Below are 24,648 nucleotides of genomic sequence, written 5' to 3' on the forward strand. Positions count from 1 at the left end.
ATGAGGTGCTGTCGTGCCCCCTTCACAGCTGTGCACGTGTGTTTGGACCATGTTAAGTCATTAGTGATGTGTGCGCCAAGGAACTTGAAGCTCTCGATCCGCACCACTACAGCCCCGTCGATCTCGTACATGCTTTGGAACACTGTGACCTAGTGCAGCTCTAGTGTTGATCCTCTCCATTGATATGAGTGATACATACTTCTGCTCTTCTTCTCCTAAGGGGCCTGTGTGTGTGTGTGTGTGTGTGTGTGTGTGTGTGTGTGTGTGTGTGTGTGTGTGTGTGTGTGTGTGTGTGTGTGTGTGTGTGTGTGTGTGTGTGTGTGTGTGTGTGTGTGTGTGTGTGTGTGTGTGTGTGTGTGTGTGCAAATAGGAGAGCGAGACGAGGGACACCTGAGTCCTGTTTATCAGCCTGATTCCTCCCTGCCATGCGTAAACTGGGACTTGCATGCGTAGTGACATTTGGTGAAATTGCCTTTCTAAAGTCATCTCTTAACTTCATCAGTGGAAGGGACGGCTGTGACCGGAGCATCTGTTCCCCTTCAGTAGCGTGGAACCCAAAATCAATTCCCATCATGTTGTTACTGTACCGTTCCAGAGTGATATGGAATATTCCAAGCTGGGGTATGATTGGTATATAGCTGTGATATTTAGGTGATATTGGATGTTACATTCCCAGCAAACATCATATCTCTGATGAGATTGAGTCTATATGAATGATTTTAATTATCTTATATGAGGTTAGATTGGGGTCTGGTAGAGAGAGTACCTGCGTATGACAGAGTGGCTCTCTCCCCAGCTGCAGTTAACACCTGATAATCATAATCTAGTCTTTGTGTCTCAATGCCTATAGACATCTGTTTAATATTAGCTCTTACTCTTTGTTACTCCATATGATCTAACCCAAAGAAGGTGTTTTAATATCAGATTTATACATCGTGATGACATGATTATGTGATTGTGTTGTCATTGATTTATTAGTTAGATTTCATCCTACATCACATCAGAGTTTGATAATGGTTGAGATTATTTTTCATTGTTTGCACTAATGTACTGTACATTAGCATCAGCATCAGTGTGTGGGTGGGTGTCATGCCGTGCAAGCATTACACGTTCAACTGAGACGTCCTGTCGCTTAATTAAGACAAGTGCGATTACATGTGGGGAGTGACATATCTTTCACAATCTGAAGAAGGGAAATCACCCTCTCTACTCCTCCTCCTCGCTCCTGCAATTAAATCATTTCAATTCAATTCAAAGGCTTCATTGGCATGGGAAACGTGTTGACATCGCCAAAGCAAAGAGAAACAGGCAGTAAACAAAAGTGAAAATAAATAAATGAACAGTAAACATTACACTGACAAATGTTTTAAAGGAATAGAGACATTTAAAATGTTATATTATGGCTATGTACGGTGTTATAACGATGTGCAAATAGTTAAAGTACAAAAGGGAAGAATAAATAAACATAAATATGGGTTGAATTTACGATGGTGTTTGTTCTTCACTGGTTGCCCTTTTCTCGTGGCAACAGGACACACATCGTTCTGCTGTGATGCACATTTCGGAGTTCATCAAAATCGGGTTTGTTTTCTAATTCTTTGTGGGTCTGTGTAATCTGAGGGAAATAAGTGTCTCTAATATGGTCATACATTTGGTAGGAGGTTGGGAAGTTCCACCTCATTTTGTGGACAGTGTGCACACATTCTGTCTTCCCTTGAGAGCCAGGTCTGCCTACGGCGGCATTTCTCAATAGCAAGGCTATGCTCACGGAGTCTGTACATAGTCAAAGCTTTCCTTAAGTCACTATGTTCAGGTATTCTGCCACTGTGTAATCTCTGTTTAGGGCCAAATAGCATTCCAGTTTGCTTATTTTTTTTTGTAAATTCTTTCCAAAGTATTTATCTTTTAGTTTTCTCGTGAATTGGTTAGGTCTAAATGTGTTGCTGTTCTGGGGCTCTGTGGGGTCTGTTTGTGTTTGTGAACAGAGCCCCAGGACCAGCTTGCTTAGGGGACTCTTCTCCAAGTTAATTTCTCTGTAGGTGATGGCTTTGTTATGGAAGGTTTGGGAATCGCTTCCTTTTAGGTGGTTGTAGAAATAGGCACTTTTGGGGATTTTTATAATTAGCAGGTATCGGTATTTTGCTCTGCATACATTATTTGGAATTAGCCTCTGCTGTGATGGATTCATGTCTTCATCACCTCAGAGTTTAGCAACACACACTTGCACACACACACACACGCACACACACATACATACACACACAAAGACACACAAAGACATACAAAGACAAAGTTTTGGGGTTGTCTGGGTCAAATGTGTGTGTGTGTGTGTGAATGGTCAGGGGTGTATGAGACAGTGTGTGAAGGAATTCACGGAGGTAAAGGTCATCTGGGGGACCTAAAAATAAAAAAAATAAAAAAATCTGTGTATGTGTGTGTGTGTGTGACATTGTGACTCACCTCCCTCCCTCATCTTGCGTCCTGTAGTGGTCTTCTTGAGCAGGCTGCGTCCAGAGCTGAACAGGGTGTTGAGCTCATCCAGGGCTGGCTGAGGGCTGGTCAGGGGTCTCCCGTTGGCTGGGTTGAACAGAAGGGGTGAGGATGAGCAGGAGTGGGCACGGCGCGGCTCTGGGCGGGTGGACTTGGCCGGAGAGTAGGGAGGGGGCTTGTCCCCCGCAGCCCTATGAGACGAGGAGGCGTAGGAGGGCTTGGGAGAGTCCAAGCCGCCCCCACCCGTGATAGAAGCAGCCCGGGTAAGGGAGAGTATGCTGGACTCTGGGGGGAAGGGAAAGTGGGAGGGGGGCGATAGGGGGGGGGCAGGGCATTGGCGGGAGGAGGGGGAGGCGGAGGGGTGAGGGGAGGATTGGGCTTGTCTGGGAGGAGGACGGAAAGAGAGGGGGAGGAGTCAGCGCGCTGGCGGTAGTACTGAGGTGAGAGGGGGCTGTCTGGGCCGGTGTAGTTCAGGTTGGACTCAAACACAGGCAGCTTCTTCACCTCCAGAGGGGTGAGGGGCGACTCGTCAGACGCAGGGGAACAGGTGACAGGGGAGGGGGGGAACACCAGGAGAGGGGGGCGGTGGGTGAGCAGGTTGGGGAATGGTGCAGGGATGTCACACCCTCCTTCTTTACTATGAGGGGGCTTGCTGTTTCCTCCGGCGGCAGATGTTTGGGCCTCCATGGTAGTAGATACACCCCCCAGCCCTGCCCTCTTCCCCTCTCCACTCTGAGAGGGAGACAAGCCCAACCCTAACCCTCCTAACATCAACCCTAACGCCTCCAGCTTCCCAGCTGCTTTCGCCGCAGCAACTGCCCCTCCCACAGGAAGTCCCGCCTCCTCGGGCAGGAAGTATTTCATCTCCTCGTAGACGGCCTCGGTGTCTCCCTGCTCGGGGCTGTCGGGGGGGTCCTGGTAACTCCCTCCCCGACTGTAACTCCTGCCCTGAGCCCCCACCATCTCTATGTACACATCCTCCTCATCCTGGTTATGGTGCAGGCTCAGTGTCGCCCCCTGTGGGCCGTCCACAGACGCTGCACGCTGTATCAGCCCTCTCAGACACCCCATACCCCCTAGCCCTCCAGTGCGGGACAGCAGGGCCAGTTTGACATCAGCGGGGCGGAGCTGGAGGAGGTTAAAGCCGGCAGCGTTGATCTCTTCATAGGAGCCAGTGAGCTTGGTGTTGGGGTTCCTCTTGGGCTTGGGAGGAGGCACCTTCCTCATGGTTGTGTAGTCATCACTGTGGGGTCGCGGCTTGGAGAGAGCTGGGGAGGGGAGAGATGAGAGGAGAAACAGTTCACAACAGTCACACTGACAGCTGTGTTTTGGGCTACATAGAGGCTAAGGTAATGATAGTTGGTGTGTTGTGGTGTATATATGCACCATCCGTAGGTGACAGCTGTGTTTTGGGGGGGCTCTCTGCAGGGGACCCATAGCCCTCAGGAGTGGGGCTCTCTCTCGGGGGTCCCAGGGTCAGTCCGGCACTGACCGCCTCGTAGGACGCACTCAGACGAGTGCTGGGGTCCCGCTTGGGTTTAGGGGGAGGCTGTTTTCGTGGTGATGCCAGGCCTCCCCCATCCTCAGTGGTATGGGCCGCCTGTTGAAGGGCCGGTCTGATGGATGGGCCATAGCTGGAATGTACCAAGTTCTCTATAGCCAGGGGGATGGGCACTGAGTTGGAGCGGAAGTGGCGGATATTCCGGCGCCCCCCATTGACAGAACCGTCTTGGTTTCTCCTCTTCTCCACAACCCTACATGGGAAATCAGATTGAGAAATAAAGTATTTTTCTCCCCATTTCCACAAGTCTTTCTCTCTCTCTATTGCTCTAAATCACTCTCTTCCTCTCCATCCTACGTTCTGTCTATTTCTATTTCCTATCTCCATCCCTCCTCCCTCTCTCCTTTAAACCTCATGATGGACAAACACACCTTCTGTTGATATTTGATCCTGGTTCCAACCAAACATAATAAGATGGATTTTCCTTGAGAGCAACAACAATAAGATAATTACTTTCCATCTACAAATCCAGATTAATTGAATTATTCCCATCATATCATCCACAGACTCCCACTCAAATGTATGGCTGCATCATCTGTCATGCAACACATGCATTCTAAAGAGGCCAATATGGGGGATAAAGAGTGGAAACTCTATGGATTATTTCTGCTTTAAATGTATAAGTCTAATCGGCTTGCTGTAATATGATAATATGATATTCACTCTGCTCTGTAGGTTGATATTTCCTTCTCCAATCTGGAGGAAGCCATCTGTTGGTCCCTCTGGACCAGGTGGAGGGGGGGTTGTGTTTGTCTGTAAAGTGTGAGAGAGATAGTGTGTCTGTGTCTGTGTCTCTGTGTGTTTGTTCGTCCGCGTGTGCGCGTGTGCGTGTGCGTGTGTGTGTGTGTGTGTGTGTGTGTGTGTGTTGGTTGGTTCTTATATCATTGTGGGGACCTAAAAAGTACCCAGAAGAAGAGTCCTCTCAAGGATAGTGAAACAAGGAAAATTCTCCCTTGTGGAGACATTTCCCACGTCCCCATGAGGACAAAGGCTATTTTAAATGTAGTGGTTAGGTTTAGAAAAAGGTCAAGATAAGGGGTTAGTGGTTATGGAAAATATGATTTTGAATGGAAATTAATTCTCGGTCCCCACGAGGATACAATAATATAACATAACATAACGTGTGTGTGTATGTGGAGGGCCTTTATAGCCTGAAGAGGTTTCCGACTGACTTTGGTAAGAGTGGGAGTAGCGTAGTAATCTGGAATGGGACACTCCCACAGGGATCCCAGAGACACAATACCATCCCCCCTCCACCTCCCTCACCCATATCCCCTTCCACCTCTCTACACACACCCTCCCTCACCCATATCCCCTTCCACCTCTCTACACACACCCTCCCTCACCCATATCCCCCTTCCACCTCTCTACACACACCCTCCCTCACCCAAATCCCCCTTCCACATCTCTACACACACCCTCCCTCACCCATATCCCACTTCCACCTCTCTACACACACCCTCCCTCACCCATATCCCCCTTCCACCTCTCTACACACACCCTCCCTCACCCATATCCCCCTTCCACCTCTCTACACAAACCCTCCCTCACCCATATCCCCCTTCCACCTCTCTACACACACCCTCCCTCACCCATGTCCCCCTTCCACCTCTCTACACACACCCTCCCTCACCCACATCCCCCTTCTACCTCTCTACACACACCCTCCCTCACCCATATCCCCCTTCCACCTCTCTACACACACCCTCCCTCATCCATATTGCCCTTCCCCCTCTCAACACACCCTCCTTCACCCATATCCCCCTCCCCCTCTCCACACACCCTCCCTCATCCATATTCCCCTTCCCCCTCTCTACACAACCCCTTCATCTATATCCCCCTCCCCCTCTTCACACACCCTCCCTCATCCATATTCCCCTTGCCCCTCTCCACACACCATCCTTCACCCGTATCCCCCTCCCCCTCTCCACACACCCCCTCCTCACCTGTTAACCCCTCCTAATGCTGATGACAGTATTAGTGTGTGTGGGAGAGAAAATGACTCTTAAGAGGAAGGAGGAGAAGGAGGAGGAAGGAAAGGGGGGATTACCAGTGACATCCCGACCCCTTCTCCCTTCTGTATCTCCCTCTCTTCCCTCTCTCTCCTCCCCCTCTCAATATCTCCCTCCCAAGCCCCCATCTTCCAGTCTCTGTCCCAGTAGCAGATGTCCTGTTAGCATACAAGGGCACATGAAGGACAGAAGTACAGGTAACAGTGTTGTGTGTATGTGTGGGTCTCTGTTTTTGTGTTTCCTCTCTCTGCAGGATGTACACCCCCAATGTTAAATTGCATTTTAAAACACAATCAGACTTTCAGCTGTTCTGGCCAATTGGAGACTTATCTCTGTCTGATTAGCATGTTCAGAAGGAATACAGGAATACATTCTAAAATGACAGCCTCTCTCATTCTTTAGTACCCAAAACACTGGAAAAGCATTTTGGGCCCGTCTTACAATTCAAACAATGGTTGCCATGCCAACTACAAGCTATATAAAGTGTAAATCAAAGTCCACTGACACCAGGAAAGGATAGTCTGACGTGTCACTGTGACATAGATACACAGCATAGCCTGAACACGCACCTCCGCTCAATTCCCAACCAACGCGGCTCCGGTAAGAGTTCTCTATTTATTTGAATGCATTGACAGTTGTGGCAACAGTTGGAGAAATTGTGCTGAGAATTCGAAAAAAATGAAAGGCAACGGTCAAATATTCTTCAACACTTGTGTGTACATGTACACATTCTGGACTATGATTTTACACAGCTGCTACTTGCTGTTTATTATCTATTTATAGTCACTTTACCTACATGTACACATTACCTCAACTAACCTGTACCCCTTCCTATATATACACATTACCTCAGCTAACCTGTACCCCTACCTACATGTACACATTACCTCAACTAACCTGTACCCCTTCCTATATATACACATTACCTCAGCTAACCTGTACCCCTACCTACATGTACACATTACCTCAACTAACCTGTACCCCTTCCTATATATACACATTACCTCAGCTAACCTGTACCCCTACCCACATGTACACATTACCCCAACTAAACCTTTACCATTACCTACATGCACATGTAACAGTATAACTTTAGACCGTCCCCTCGCCCATACACGGGCACGAGCCAGGGACCCTCTGCACACATCAACAACAGTCACCCTTGAAGCATCGTTACCCATCGCTCCACAAAAGCCGCGGCCACAAAAGCCGGGGAACTACTACTTCAAGGTCTCAGAGCAAGTGACGTCACCGATTGAAACGCTATTTAGCGCGCACCACCGCTAACTAAGCTAGCCGTTTCACATCCGTTACACACACATTACCTCAACTAACCTGTACACCTACCGACATGTACACATTACCTCAACTAACCTGTACCCCTACTTATATATACACATTACCTCAGCTAACCTGTACCCCTACCGACATGTACACATTACCTCAACTAACCTGTACCCCTTCCTATATATACACATTACCTCAGCTAACCTGTACCCCTTCCTATATATACACATTACCTCAACTAACCTGTTCCCTTACCTACATGTACACATTACCTCAACTAACCTGTACCCCTACCTATATATACACATTACCTCAGCTAACCTGTACCCCTTCCTATATATACACATTACCTCAGCTAACCTGTACCCCTTCCTATATATACACATTACCTCAGCTATCCTGTACCCCTTCCTATATATACACATTACCTCAACTAACCTGTACCCCTTCCTATATATACACATTACCTCAACTAACCTGTACCCCTTCCTATATATACACATTACCTCAACTAACCTGTACCCCTTCCTATATATACACATTACCTCAGCTAACCTGTACCCCTTCCTATATATACACATTACCTCAACTAACCTGTACCCCTTCCTATATATACACATTACCTCAGCTAACCTGTACCCCTTCCTATATATACACATTACCTCAGCTAACCTGTACCCCTTCCTATATATACACATTACCTCAGCTAACCTGTACCCCTTCCTATATATACACATTACCTCAACTAACCTGTACCCCTTCCTATATATACACATTACCTCAGCTAACCTGTACCCCTTCCTATATATACACATTACCTCAACTAACCTGTACCCCTTCCTATATATACACATTACCTCAACTAACCTGTACCCCTTCCTATATATACACATTACCTCAACTAACCTGTACCCCTTCCTATATATACACATTACCTCAACTAACCTGTACCCCTTCCTATATATACACATTACCTCAGCTAACCTGTAACCCCGCTTATTGACTAGTTACCAGTTCCCCCTGTATATAGCCTCGATATTGTTATTTTACTGTTTAGCTTTTTATTTTACTTTTAACTTGAATTAATTTAGAAAATATTTTCTTAACTTTATTTCTTGAACAGCATAGTTTGTTAAGGTCTTGTAAGTAAGCATTTCAGCTCTACACCTTTTATATTCAGCACATTTGACAAATACAATTGGATTGGATTTGATAACCTTGAATGCGCTGCAGCTATAGGTCAGTGTAGGCTTGGAGACAGTGCTGAAACATTAACACATGCTGATGTTTAACTCATTATCCTAGCAATCATAATATGGAATTATAGTCACCAACCAGCACAGGCTCAATGACACCATAACTCACACATCACATGACACACACACTGTACACACACTGTACACACACTATACACACACTGTACATACACCTTGTGACCTCTACATCTCTATAGTATCTGTGGTGGATTGGGTGAGTTACTTACAGCCACAGAATATAGTCTAAATTCAATCCATTATCATTGTATTACATCATACCATGAGCTTCAAATCAAAGGAGAAACACAAAACCACAAGGAGCGACTTCTCTACGAGGGCGAAAGCAGTGGTCTATTACCTTTTGGGGGTGTCCTCCTCTTCGCCAACTGGCTCGGGCCTCTCACCGAGGGGCGGACTGTTGCTGTGTGACCCGTTGCCATGGCAGCGCTGGTGGTTGCTCTCGCGGGCGATGTCAGAGGCGTTCTGGATGACCAGGTGGTCGTAGGTGCACAGGCCCTGGTCTTCTGCCCCCTGGAGGAACCTCTGGATACTGCAGTCCTCAGTCGGCTGGGACGACAGTCTATGGCGCACACGCTGCCTGGCCAGCCAGCCACGGATCACTGACAGAGGATAGGGGGAAAGTGAGGGGTTATTAACACACAGACACACACAGGGATGCAAGTTGTTGTACCTTTCTGGCAGATGATGATCTTCCTGTGTAGTTGGTGGCAGCGGTCGTTGAGCTGGTCAGCTTGCCAGTACCTCAGAAATACCTTACTGCTGCTCATCTGAGACAGAGACAGAGACAGAGACAGAGAGAGAGAGAGAGAGAGAGAGAGAGAGACAGACAGAGAGATAGACAGAGAGAGAGACAGGGAGAGACAGAGAGAGACACAGAGAGAGAGAGACACACAGAGAGAGAGACAGAGAGAGAGACAGAAAGAGAGAGAGAGAGAGAGATAGACAGAGAGAGAGACACAGAGAGAGAGAGACAGAAAGAGAGAGAGAGAGAGAGAGAGAGAGAGAGAGAGAGAGAGAGAGAGAGAGAGATAGACAGAGAGAGAGACAGGGAGAGAAAGAGAGAGAGAGAGACAGAGAGAGAGAGACAGAGAGAGAGACAGAAAGAGAGAGAGAGAGAGAGAGAGACAGAGATAGAGAGACAGAAAGAGAGAGAGAGAGAGAGAGAAAGAGAGAGAGAAGGGGGGAGAGAGAGATAGACAGAGAGAGAGACAGGGAGAGAAAGAGAGAGACGGAGAGACACAGAGAGAGAGAGAGACAGAGAGAGAGAGACAGAAAGAGACAGAAAGAGAGAGAGACAGCGAGAGACAGAGAGAGAGAGACAGAAAGAGAGAGAGAGAGGGGGAGAGAGAGATAGACAGAGAGAGAGAGACACAGAGAGTGAGGGAAAGGGAGAGGGAGAAACAGAGAGGCAGAGGGAAAGAGAGAGACAGATAGAGAGAGAGACAGAAAGAGAGAGAGCGAGGGAGACAGAAAGAGACAGAAAGAGAGAGAGAGAGACCGAGAGGGAGAGTGAGTGAGACAGAAACAGAGACAGAGAGGGGGAGAGAGGGAGAGGGAAAGAGGGAGAGGGAGTGAGAGACAGATGTATAAAAAACTAAAACATCTAAACAAGAGGAATTAGCAATACAAAATGGTGACATATGGACAACCCATTTTAAAACACTCTACAACATCGTTCAAATTGACACGAACGCAGAACAACGCCAAATTCATGACAAGTTGAATGGATTAGTAAAAGCTATAAAGGACCATCAAAATCCATTGGACTCCCCAATTACCGACCAGGAGCTCTAGGAGAAACTTCAGGCTCTCAAACTTAAAAAAGCATGTGGACCTGATGGCATCCTAAATGAGATGCTCAAACTCACGAGTGCAAAATGTCAATTGGCTCTATTTAAACTGTTCAATTTGATCCTGAGTGTAGGTTATTTCCCTGACATCTGGAATCAAGGACTCATAACCACAATCTTTAAGGACACAGACAAATTTGACCCTAACAATTACAGAGGCATTTGTGTGAACAGTAACCTGGGGATGGTTTTCTGGAGTATTATAAATGTAAGAGTTCAAAACGTCCTTAATAAGCACAATGTCTTGAGTAAAAGCTAAATTGGATTTATACCAAAACATCTCACAACTGATCATATTTACACCCTAAACACCCTGATAGATAAACATGTCCACCAACATAATACCAAAATATATGTTTGCTTTATCGACTTCCAAAAAGCATTTGATTCTATTTGGCATACAGGACTGTTCTACAGAGTTATTGAAAGTGGTGTAGGGGGTAAAACACATGACATAATTAAATCAATGTACACTGGCAATACGTGCAGCATTAACATTGGCAAGAAAATAACAGAATTCTTTAACCAGGGGTCTTCATCAGGGTTGTAATCTGAGACCTGCACTCTTCAATATTTACATCAACGAATTGGCGACTATTCTAGAAAAATCCTCAGCCCCTGGTGTTAGTCTCCACAATTCAGAAGTTAAATGCCTACTCTTCGCAGATGACCTATGCCTGCTGTCACCCACAGCACATGGCCTACAGCAGAGCCTGGACCTGCTAGAGCAGTCCTGCCAGACCTGGGCCCTGGCTGTAAACCCCCACAGCACATGGCCTACAGCAGAGCCTGGACCTGCTAGAGCAGTACTGCTCGACCTGGGCCCTGGCTGTAAACCCCCACAGCACATGACCTACAGCAGAGCCTGGACCTGCTAGAGCAGTACTGCTCGACCTGGGCCCTGACTGTAAACCCCCACAGCACATGGCCTACAGCAGAGCCTGGACCTGCTAGAGCAGTCCTGCCAGACCTGGGCCCTGGCAGTAAACCCCAAAAAGACTAAAATAATGATTTTCCAGAGAAGATCCAGATCTCAGGGAATCAGACCAAAGTTCTCAATTGGTACAAAATATATAGAGTACTGCACACACTACAATTACTTAGGTTTACAAATATGCTCAACTGGACACCTTAATGAGGCAGTGAATAAACTGAGAGAGAAAGCACGCAGGGCATTCTATGCCATTAGAAAGCAAATTCAAATTGAAATACCCAAATTGAAATTTGGCTAAAACTAATTGACTATGTCATTGAACCAATTGCACTTTATGTCAGCGAGGTTGTGGGGCCCACTTGCAAACCAAGATTTCATCAAATGGGACAAACACCCCATTGAAGATTATCCTACATGTCCAGAAGAAAACAAAATGCATGCAGGGCAGAATTCGGCCAATATCCACTAACAATAAAAACTAAAAAAAGAACAATTAAGTTTTGGAAACATCTAAAATACAGTGACCCCCTCTCATATCACTACCAAGCCCTGCAATGCCAAGAGCTTAGCAAAGAAAAGAGTCCCCTCATCCAGCTGGTCCTGGGGCTGAGTTCACAAAACCTGTTCTACTAACACAAAGAAGCCTCAGGACCAGAACATCCAATCAATCAGGATAAACCAAATTACAACACAGTCAAAACAAAACTACATTGCTTATTGGGAAACACAAGAACAAACACAAACAACAATGCACTGCTATCTGGCCCTAAATCAACAGTACACTGTGGCTAAATATTTGACCATGGTTACTGATCAAAACCTTAGAAAAACCTTGACAAAGTACAGGCTCAGTGAGCACAGCCTTGCCATTGAGAAGGGTAGACACCGGAAAACCTGTCTCCCGCCAATCAGAATGTGTTTTTCCCCAGAAAAACAATCAGGATTACTCCTCAGCACCCACAGATGAAGAAGTGAGGGTCCTGGGCTGGTTTGGTTACACATGGTCTGCCGTTGTGAGCAGTTTTCCCTCAAAGCTCTCAGGCGAGCAGTAGCCTCGAGACTTCCGTGGAGCTAACCGATACTGTCCCGGAGCTAACCGAGACTACCGTGGAGCTAACCGATACTGTCCCGGAGCTAACCGAGACTACCGTGGAGCTAACCGAGACTGTCCCGGAGCTAACCGAGACTGCCGCAGAGATTTTGTTGGCGGCAGAATGCATCTTAGTAGGATTCTATTGCATTGACATGCACATTGACACGTACAACTCAACTGTACTCTGCACAGACCGGTGTTGCATAACCAATCAGAGCTGAAGTAGACCTATTTGCAAATAGACCATTGCCATTTATGGATCTGTATGGATCTTTCTTTCTCTCGGAGGACCTGAGCCCTAGGACCATGCCTCAGGACTACCTGGCCTGATGACTCTTTGCTGTCCTCAGTCCACCTGGTCGTGCTGCTGCTCCAGTTTTAACTGTTCTGCCTGCGGCTATGGAAACCTGGCCTGTTCACCGGACGTGCTACCTGTCACAGACCTGCTGTTTTCAACTATCTAGAGACAGCAGAAGTGGTAGAGATACTCTTAATGATCGGCTATGAAAAGCCAACTGAGTTTTTCCTAGCCACCGTGCTTCTACACTTGCATTGCTTGCTGTTTGGGGTTTCAGGCTGGGTTTCTGTACAGCACTTTGTGACATGAGCTGATGTAAGAAGGGCTTTATAAATACATTTGATTTGATCTGTGACATTTATTTTGAACTGGACTGTATTCACAGCATTAGCGGTCATGAGTGGATGCGAGATCAAAGCCAGAGCTGCATGTAGCCATATGTTCATATCCGTTTCTAGTTAGTGAGTTATTAACCCAGATATAGATCATTTGTAGTCAGCAAAGGGGAGTGATTGCATCCTACAATAGCACAAAAGTGAGTAGTTACCCTCTTCCTGGGGCGTGATGTAAGGGTTGGCTTGTCCCACCTAGGACAGGTGCACAGGCCATGGGATAGACATGCTCCCACACACCCAGACTATTAACTCCTATATACACCACTTTGCAGAAATGTGTATGTGGGCCTGGGTGTGTGTGTGAGAAAGTGTCTGGGAGGCATTGTGAGTGTGTGTGTGTGTGTGTGTGTGTGTGTGTGTGTGTGTGTGTGTGTGTGTGTGTGTGTGTGTGTGTCTAAGGGGTTGATTTAGTGGCAGCTGTAATAATAATACATTTAATCAGGAGTCCATGGGATTTCAAAATATAGTGGTCTGGGCTCAAAATATTCCTCTTCCTATCTTCTGTGCAGACAGACAGGCAGGCAGGCAGGCAGACAGGCAGGCAGGCAGGCAGGCAGACAGACAGACAGACAGACAGACAGACAGACAGACAGACAGACAGACAGACAGACAGACAGACAGACAGACAGACAGACAGACAGACTAGGGAAGTAGAGACAGAACCACACACCTGCCATCCTTGGAGTTTGCACTGCTGCAGAACAAAGCAACATTTCTCCTCTGATGAAAGCTTCTTCTTGTCAGCTAGAGTGGTGTCCACTAGGTCTCTGTACCTAAGACATACACAGGACAGAAACCATCAGCACACAGCAAGTATACATCTTATTACATTGGATCAATACATCCATTACATCAAATAAAATCACATTTCATTGGTCACATACACATGGTTAGCAGATGTTATTGGTCACATACACATGGTTATCAGATCTTATTGGTCACATACACATGGTTAGCAGATGTTATTGGTCACATACACATGGTTATCAGATGTTATTGGTCACATACACATGGTTAGCAGATGTTATTGGTCACATACACATGGTTATCAGATGTTATTGGTCACATACACATGGTTATCAGATGTTATTGGCTACATACACATGGTTATCAGATGTTAGCAAAATTCTTATGCTTCTAGAACCAACAGTGCAGCAGTATCTAACAGTTAATATCTAACAATTCCACAACAAATCTAATATCTAACAAATTCCACAACAAAACCTAATATCTAACAATTCGCCTAATGGCATTGCTTAATGGTAAGGCTCGGATTGGGGCTGGTGATGGCACAGTCTGACCCTAGATTGTGTCTCATGCAGGTTATGAAGACCAGAACCACATATAGAAACTTTTCAGTTCTGGTGGGGCCTCTCGGATGATCCGCCCATTCCGAAACTAGAGGGGTCATAGGTTAATGGGGGTCAAAAGGCGGGCCAGCTCCGCAGCATCTGTTCCTATTGGTGTTGCCAGGGGCAACCACTGCTGTGAGAGGTCAGTTGGAAGAGGGGGAGGGATTGTTTTGGTCAAAGAGGAGAGGGACAGAGTGGGTCAGCTCTATATTGTGTTGTTAGAGACAGCCTTTGATCATTTGTGTTTGGGGGGAGAGAACACTGGTAAGGGATGTGTGGACAACTTTAACAACATGAATAACATACAGTATATTAACACAGCTTGATTCATGTGGGAGATTTTAAGAGAATAACTTGCGGGTTGAGTAATTTGTGGGCCCTTATGTCATTGGAAAAGCTAATTAAAAGGGTTGACGTTCCCATTCTTCAGTTGACCAACAGATGTGCGGTGATCATACTAGCAATAAACAAGTTGTTCTGCATTCTTTAGAGTCAGATAATTACCCATGTACACTTCTCTCTAAAGTTAGGATGCAGTGAAGGTAGGGTCAGCTCATCCCAGATCTGTGGTTAAGGTTGACTTCTCCCCGGAGTACATTATCCAGGTGGGTGCTGTACACTAGTGTACGCCCTAAGGTCTAATAACACACTCATAGTAGCCTTTATCCAATTACAGTGTCTGAACTTCCTCTGTTTCGTCGCCAGCTGATGTGTGACCCAGAGTGCAGACAGACAGGCTGTCCCTGTGTGATGATGTCACAGAGCGTCCCTGTTAAATGAGGCACACCTAATGAGCAGATGGTCGGAGACATAAACCACTCGTATTGTCAAAGTGTGTGTGTGAACTGTGTGTGTCTGTGTTAGTGGCGTAAGGCGGTTTAGAGTAGTCTGGAGAAGTCCTGTCCAGACAAAGCTGTACTGTGTTTCTGTGTATGTGTTAATGTGCGTGTGCGTGTGTGTTTGTGTTGGTGTGCATATTTCAGTGTGTGCAAAATATGTTTGAATTAGAGGAGTGGGTTCTCTCTGAACTCTCCCTAACAATCTCTATGTAAGCTAATGTCCAGGCCCACATACAGCACTACGGTGTCCCCCAGGACTCATAAAACACAAAGGACCTCTGTAAACCCACAACCTCACCTGTGCGGCTATGAACACTATCAATGGCCCCCAATTTTACAAGACTGAGGAGGGCCGTGTTGTATGGAGTCAACTAGGTTGAAATCGTACCTCTGGTATGAGTTTAAATAGGGGGCAGAGAGGGTCTGGGGTGGCCCCAACTTGACCAGGGGCCCATAAGTTGCCCCCAAACACTGAGTGTCATAAATTAAATAAAAGTAGGATGGTGATGTCTGTACTCTAACCCTCTCTAACTCACTCTAACCCACTCTAACCCTCTCTAACCCACTCTAACCCACTCTAACCCACTCTAACCCTCTCTAACCCTCTCGAAAGCCCTAATGGCTCATCACATGACACTTCACATGATATCAGTTTAGCTTACAGGCTTGCTAACTAGCCAAGGGGTCTTCATCCACAGTGAGTTCCGTTGGAATTTAAAGGTATTGGTCACTGATTACACAAAAGAGACTATTGCGCTATGTCCTGATTGTGGTTTCAACCAGAAACCTTTGAAGAAATAAGTATATCTTGACTTCAGTAAATCCAATAATAGCAGCTTTACTTCCACAATCCAATAACTGACTCCTGACCTGAAGGACATCAGAAATCAATAAAAGGGGGCAGGTTGACAAGAGTGCAAAGTTCAAGTGGTATTATCTGACCTTACACAGTGCTGGAATATAAACCTGTCCACAAAAAACATACTGTATCAGAAATGACAAATAACAGCAACAATAAAATAGATTAAACCATAAATCAATGCAGCAGAGCAGTCCATACTAATGCAATTGAGATATCTGAAGTCTGCATTGTATTCCACCTCCGCACTTGATTAACCTCCCTCCCTGTATCCATTCATTCATTCTAAACGTCTGTGTGTTGAGAACCGGGGGTGGAAAAGAGAGAGAGAGAGAGAGAGAGAGAGAGAGAGAGAGAGAGAGGGGGGGGGAGAGAAGAAGAATGGCACAGGTCAGGGTGAATGGACTTGGAGTATAAACACATGTGCGCACAGAAAAAGACACAAAAATGTGCACGGCTGCATGCATGCACAAATGCACATACACACAAACATACAACATGTACACATACAGCGCCTTCGGAAAGTATTCATAACCTTTGACCACATTTTGTTCTTTTACAGGCTTATTCTTGAATAGATTAAATATTGTTTTACCTCAGCAATCTACACAAAATACCCCATAATGACAAAGTGGAAACAGGGTTTCATTTTTTTTGCAAATGTATACAAAAACAAAAAACAGAAATATCTTATTTACATAACTATTCAGACCCTTTGCTATGAGACTTGAAATTGAGCTCAGATGTATCCTGTTTCCATTGATCATCTTTGCAATGTTTCTGCCTTTTTGGAGTTCACCTGTGGTAAATTTAATTGATTGGACATGATTTGGAAAGTCACACACCTGTCTATATAAGGTCCCACTGTTGACAGTGCATGTCAGAGCAAAAACCAAGCCTTGAGGTTGAAGGAATTGTCCTTAGAGCTCCGAAGCATGGTGGTGGCAGCATCATGCTTTGGGGATGTTTTTCAACGTCAGGGACTGGGAGACTTGCCATGATCAAGGGAAAGATGACCAGAGCAAAGTACAGAGAGATCCTTGATGAAAATCTGCTCCAGAGCCCTCAGGACCTCAGACTGGGGCGAAGGTTTACCTTCCAACAGGACAACAAACATAAGCACAAAGCCAAGACAATGCAGGAGTGGCTTCGGGACAAGTCTCTGAATGTCCTTGAGTGGCCAAGCCAGAGCCTGGACTTGGACCTGATTAAACATTTCTGGAGAGACCTGAAAATAGCTGTGCAGCAACACTCCCCATTCAACATGACAGAGCTTGAAAGGATTTGCAAAGAGGAATGTGAGAAACTCCCCAAATACAGGTGTGCCAAGCTTGTAGCGTCATACCCAAGAAGACTCAAGGCTGTAATCGCTTCCAAAAGGTGCTACAACAAAGTACTGAGTAAATGGTCTGAATACTTATGTAAATGTGATATTTCAGTTTTATTTTTAATGTATTTGCAAAAATGTCTATAATCTGTTTTTTCTTTGTCATTATGGGGTATTGTGTGTAGATTGATGAGGAAAAAAACAATTTAATACATTTTAGAATAAAGATGTAACGTAACAAAATGTGGAAAAAGTCAAGGGATCTTGAATAATTTCTGAATGAACTGTGCTCACATCCTCATGGACTCACATCCTTACATCCATCTGCAACGACACAGACACAAAACTTGTTCAAAAAGCAAAGCTCAACAGGAGGAGCCTCATAATGAGGTCTTAAAGTCTCCTAGATGACTCAATTCTGACGTTTCCAAATGTGTTTTGAAAATGGTATTATCCCTTCAAATGGGTACAAAGCTATCATTAAACCAAAGTCATCAAAAAATGATCCAGGGGTCCCATTAAATTAAAAACGCATCAGCATTATTTGCACAGTCTGCATGTTATACTCTGGGATGCTAAACAACAGGTTGACTCAGTATATGGTCATGTCAGAATTACTTGTACATGAGCAGATTGGGTTTCATTAAACATGCCTTGTATAGATTTACACTGCACTCAGAAAGTATTCACACCCCTTGACTTGTTCCACATTTTGTTGTGTTACAGCCTGAATTTAAAATAGATTCAATTTATGGCAAGCCTAAACAAGTTCAGGAGTAAAAATGTGCTTAACAAGTAACGTAATAAGTTGCATCGACTGACTCTGTGTCCAGTAATAGTGTTAAGGATTAGCCCCTATTTAAAAAAAAAAATCATTGCCTAAAATTACATACTCAAATCTAACTGCCGGTAGCTCAGGCCCTGAAGCAAGGATATGCATATTCTTGGTACCATTTGAAAGGAAACACTTTGAAATGTATGGAAATGTGAAAGGAATGTAGTAGAATATGACACAATAGATCTGGTGAAAGATAATACCAAGAAAAAAAACGTTCTTTTGTAAAATGTTTTTACCATCATCTTTAAAATGCAAGAGAAAGGCCATAATGTATTATTCCAGCCCATGTACAATTTAGATTTTGGCCACTAGATGGCAGCAGTGTATTAGACTGATCCAATGAACCATTTCATTTCTGTTCAAAATGTTGTATCAAGACCCAAATGTGCATAATTTGTTTATTAATAACTTTTCATGTCCAAATTGTGCACTCTCCTTAAACAATAGCATGGTATTTTTTCACTGTAATAGCTCCTGTAAATTGGACAGTGCCATTAGATTAACAAGAATTTAATCTTTCTGACAATATCAGATATGTCTATGTTCTGGTAAATGTTGTTGTTACTTACAACCTCATGCTAATCGCATTAGCCTACGTAAGGTCAACCGTCATGCAGGGGACCCGCCGATCCCGAAGAAGTTCTTAACATGATTTTTTTACTGACTACCTCATCTGTGAACCACACACATATAATTATATGTAAGGTACCTCAGTAGAGCTGTGAATTTCAACCACATTCAACCACAAAGACCAGGGAGTTTTTCCAAAGGCTCGCAAGTAAAGGGAAAGGGGAAGGGAAGGGCACCTATTGGTAGATGGGTAAAAAAGCAAACATTTAATTTCTCTATGATCATGGTGAAGTTATTAACTACACTTTGGATGGTGTATCTATACACCCAGTCACTACAAAGATACAGGCATCCTTCCTAACTCAGTTGCCGGAGAGGAAGAAAGACACTCGGGGATTTTACCATGAGGCCAATGGTGACTTTAAAACAGTAACATGGCTGTGATAGGAGAAAACTGATGATGGATCAACAACATTATAGTTACTCCACAAAACGAACCTAATTGACAGAGTGAAAAGAAGGAAGCCTGCGTAGAATAAAAAGAATCCAAAACATGCATCCTGTTTCCAAAAAGGCACTAAAGTAAAACTGCAAGGAATGTGGCAAAGCAAATTCACTTTTTGTGCTGAATACAAAGTGTTTTGTTTGGGGCAAATCCAATACAACACATTATTGAGTACCGTGCTCCATTTTTTTCAAGCATAGTGGTGGCTGCATCATGTTATGGGTATGCTTGTAATCGTTAAGGAGTTTTTCAGGAAAAAAAATGGAATGTAGCTAAACACAAGCAAAATCCTAGAGGAAAACCTGGTTCAGTCTGCTTTCCACTAGACACGGGGAGATTAATTCACCTTTTAGCAGGACAACAACCTAAATCACAAGGCCAAATCTACACTGGAGTTGCTTACCAAGAAGACAGTGAATGTTCCTGAGTGTACGAGTTACAGTTTTGACTTAAATCTTCATGAAAATCTATGGCAAGACTTGAAAATGGTTGTCTAGCAACGATCAACTGTCACGCCTCCTCCCGCTGTCCCGCTCCGGGCGCTTGACGTAGCCGGTCTACTAACCACCGGTCCTGGCAACCCACATTACGCGTTCATGGCAACCATCATTATGCACACCTGCATCCCATCGTTATGCCTGAACTTCATCATTACCATGATTACTTCCCCTTTATTTAGCCCTCAGTAGCTTGTCTTCAGGCAGTATTGGTTTTGATCCCGTTCAGTAAGCTTGTCCTGCTTTGTTTATTCTTCATGTTTCTTATTATGAAACTCACCTTCTGCACCTTCTTCCTGACTCCTAGCGTATACATTATATCAACAACCAATTTGACAGAGTTTGATTATATTTGAAAAGAATGATGGGAAAATATTGTACAATCCAGGATGTGGATAGCTACCCAGAAAGACTCACAGCTGTAATCGCTGCCTAAGGTGATTCGAGCATGTATTGACTCAGGTGTGTGAATACTAACGTAAATGAGATATTTCTGAATTGAATTTTCAATACGTTTTCAAAAATGTCCTAAAACATGTTTTCACTTTGTCATTATGAGGTATTGTGTGTAGATGGGTGAGAAACATAATCCATTTCAATCTTTTTTAAGTCAGTCTGTTACACAACACAATGTGTCAATGGGTATGAACACATTCTAAACACTTTCCCTGTAAACTGTATCCACTGTGATTAGAGCCACACGACAAGAATGTAAACCTACGTATGTTTTGTTGATTTCCAAAAGGCCTTTGATTGGGTAAATTAGAGATCTTCTTGCTTTTAAACGTATAAATGCTGGAGTGGATGCAATTAAATCTCTATGTAGAGGTCCAGTCTCCTGTATACAGGTACATGAGTTGAAGACCGGATGGTTTCTGTTTGAAGTGAAACAAGGAAGTGTGCTTTCCCAAACGTTGTTTGCCCTTTTGGTGAATGACTTGGCCCAGCAAATCAAGCACACTGACCTAGGAGTTAAAGTAGATGACATGACCCTGGGGATACGATTGTATGCAGATTATGTTGTCATCCTTGCAGAGAGTGAGTTTGATCGGCAAGGTATGTTGAACACTGTCAATCTCTGGTGTACAAAATGGAGATGAATGATTAACCAAGATAAACCCAGGTAAAACCCAGATTAAGAGTAAACTAAGTATTCATACCTTGCCTACGGAGAGCATGATCACGCAGATCTTTGATTTGATTTTGTAATAATGCCCCTAAACTACACTTGCTCATATACGAACACCTTCCTAATATTGAGTTGCACCCTCTCAGAACAGCCTCAATTTTTCGGGGCATGGATTCTACAAGGTGTCGAAAGCGTTCCACAAGGATGCTGGTCCATGTTGACTCCAATGCTTCCCACAGTTGTGTCAAGTTGGCTGGATGTTCTTTGGGTGGTGGACCATTCTTGATACACACAGGAAACTGTTGAGCATGAAAAACCCAGCAGTGTTGCAGTACTTGACTCAAACCGATGAGCCTGGAACCTACTACCATACCCCGTTCAAAGGCACTTAAATATTTTGTCTTGCCCATTCACCATCTGAATGGCACAGATACACAATCCATTTCTCAATTGTCTCAAGGCTTAAAAATCCTGCTTTAGCTTGTCTCCTCCCATTCATCTACACTGATTGAAGTGGATTTAATAAGTGACATCAATAAGGGATCATAGCTTCCACCTGGATTCACCTGGTCAGTCTATTTCATGGAAAGATCCGGTGTTAATCATGTTTTGTACACTCCGTGTATATACCTTAATTCCTTTTTGATGAATGTACGACCTTTGAGGAGGGTATAAAGACCTATAACAGATTGTGCAGGTAGAGCATTGGGGTCATCTTAAAATCTGTAAAGACCTTGGCTATCGTACATATTCATAGCTCTATAATTCATGTATGTGTCCTATTCTGAACTTCTGAAATCTGGGGTTTGAAAGAATGCAAAACAGCAAACTCTTTCAGAATAGAGCCATACAATGTTTTCTGGGAGTGCATACGTTTTCCCCAAGCCTAGCTGAAGGAGACATGGGTTGTAGCCCTGTGAAGTAAGACAGAGGGGTGAAATGATGAGCTTATGGAACCGTCTTATCAAATGCCAGAATAACAAAAAAGGTTTTCAACTGGGATAAAACACACACAATTACTCAATGCCAAATTTCAGGAAGCTGATCTTCAACACATATTTAGAAATATGTTATGATGCAATGTCAAGATGATCAAACATATCGTAAGTTAACCTTTAACCACAAAGAAAAATGGTTGAATGATATATGGCTTAAACAGCAGGTATATATGGGGCAGCAGGTAGCCTAGTGGTTAAAAGCATCGGGCCATTAACTGAAAGATCGCTGGTTCAAATCCCTGAGCTGACTCGGTGACAAAATTATGGACAATCATGAATGGATTGTGAATAATGATGAGTAGTTAGGCGTACAAGGACACAACAATCACCCCCCCCAAAAAATGCTACCCTCCCCTGGTATTGGTAATGATGAGGTTAGCATGTTTTTTTAAGCCTTTGAACAGCATCTCACTCATCATTATTCATGAATTTGTCTTAATCATGGCATTATCCTTAATGATTACAAGCATACCCATAACATGATGCAGCCACCACTCGGCTTGAAAATATGGAAAGTGGTACTCAGTAATGTGTTGTATTGGATTTGCCCCAAACATAGCACATTGTATTCAGGACAACAAGTGAATTGCAATGCCACATTTTAAGCAGGATCATTTTAGTCACTTGTTGCAAACTGGATGCATGTTTTGGAATATTTTTATTCTCTGTTAATTAGGTTAGTATTGTGGAATAGCTACATTGCTGTTGATCCATCCTCAGTTTTCTCCTATAACAGCCATTAAACTTGGTAACTGTTTTAAAGTCACCATTGGCCTCATGGTGAAATCCCTGTGCGGTTTGCTTCCTCTCTGGAGCCTGAGTCAGGAAGGACACCTGTATCTTTGAAGTGACTGGGTGTATTGATACACAATTCAACGTGTAATGAATAACTTCACCATGATCAATGGTATATTCAATGTCCACTTTTTTTTCTGCCTTCTTTGCGAGGCATTGGAAAATCTCCCTGGTCTTTGTGGTTGAATCTGTGTTTGACTGTTTTCTTGACCTTACAGTTAATTATATGTTTGGGGTACAGAGATGAGGTAGTCATTCAAAAATCATGGTCAATACTGTTATTGCACACAGAGTGAGTCCATGCAACGTATTATGTGACCTGAATGAATCGTAAATTATGATGTGACAAAGTTACAGAGGGCACAAATATAGAAACCCACCCCAAAATGCTAACCTTGTAATGTTGAGAGGGTAGCATGTCTTGGGGGTATGATAATCATTATTCAGGATTCATTCAGGACTGTTCCATAATCATGGTAGCATCCAATTCAATCTAGAAGTGTTTAGAAACATATTATTGTCACGCCCTGGTCTTAGTATTCTGGGTTTTCGTTAGTATTTTGGTGAGGCCAGGGTGTGACATGGGGATTTATGTGGTTTGTTTTGTCTGGGGTTGTTTGTAGTTATGGTATTGTGGTTAGAGTAGTACTCTAGGTAAGTCTATGGTTGCCTAGAGTGGTTCTCAATCAGAGGCAGGTGTTTATCGTTGTCTCTGATTGGGAACCATATTTAGGCAGCCATATTCTTTAGGTCTCTTGTGGGTGATTGTTCCTGTCTTTGTGATTTTTCACGTTTCTTGTTTTGTAGATTGTTGTATTTTCATCTTGATTAAAGATGTACAAAACTAACCATGCTGCATTTTGGTCCGCCTCTCTTTCACCAGAAGAAAACCGTTACAATTATATTCTTATTTACAATAAAAGTGACTCCAAAATAACACAATACATTGTTAACCATTTATTTTTATGGTGCACAAATCTGAAACAGACAGACAGACAGACAGACAGACAGACAGACAGACAGAAACAAACAGACACAGAAACAGACACAGAAACAAACAGACACTGAAACAGACAGTCACAGAAACAGCCAAGACAGAGAAACAGACAAGACAGAGAAACAGACAGTCACAGAAACAGACAAGACAGAGAAACAGCCAAGACAGAGAAACAGACAAGATAGAGAAATGGACAGACACAGAAACAGACAAGACAGAGAAACAGCCAAGACAGAGAAACAGACAAGACAGAGAAACAGACAGTCACAGAAACAGACAAGACAGAGAAACAGCCAAGACAGAGAAACAGACAAGACAGAGAAACAGACAGACACAGAAACAGACAAGACAGAGAAACAGCCAAGACAGAGAAACAGACAAGACAGAGAAATGGACAGACACAGAAACAGACAGAAAGATAGACAGACACAGTCACAGAAACAGATAGTCAGAAACAGACAGAAACAGAAAGAAAGAAACAGACAGACAGAAACCGACAGACACATAAACAAACAGACAGAAACAGAAAGAAAGAAACAGACAGACAGAAACAGACAGACACAGAAACAGACAGACACAGAAACAGACAGACACAGAAACAAACAGACAGAAACAGAAAGAAAGATAAACAGACAGACAGAAACCGACAGACACAGAAACAGACAGACACAGAAACAAACAGACAGAAACAGAAAGAAAGATAAACAGACGGACAGAAACCGACAGACACAGAAACAAACAGACA

At 44.0% G+C, this 24,648-nt stretch overlaps 1 protein-coding gene across 1 annotated transcript in view; it reads right to left on the reverse strand.

The window, feature by feature from the left end:
* The window catches only part of LOC135519092 (unconventional myosin-XVI-like), a 290,319-nt gene that overhangs the window by 46,319 nt on the left and 219,352 nt on the right, over positions 1-24,648 (reverse strand). Inside the window, 6 exon segments of the mRNA XM_064944150.1 lie at positions 2,461-2,796; positions 2,799-3,758; positions 3,877-4,244; positions 8,965-9,226; positions 9,298-9,394; positions 13,868-13,970. Coding sequence (XP_064800222.1) covers positions 2,461-2,796; positions 2,799-3,758; positions 3,877-4,244; positions 8,965-9,226; positions 9,298-9,394; positions 13,868-13,970 — 2,126 coding nt within the window.

Source organism: Oncorhynchus masou, chromosome 29, assembly GCF_036934945.1.
Source record: "Oncorhynchus masou masou isolate Uvic2021 chromosome 29, UVic_Omas_1.1, whole genome shotgun sequence".
In the NCBI taxonomy this organism is placed as follows: Eukaryota; Metazoa; Chordata; class Actinopteri; order Salmoniformes; family Salmonidae; genus Oncorhynchus; species Oncorhynchus masou.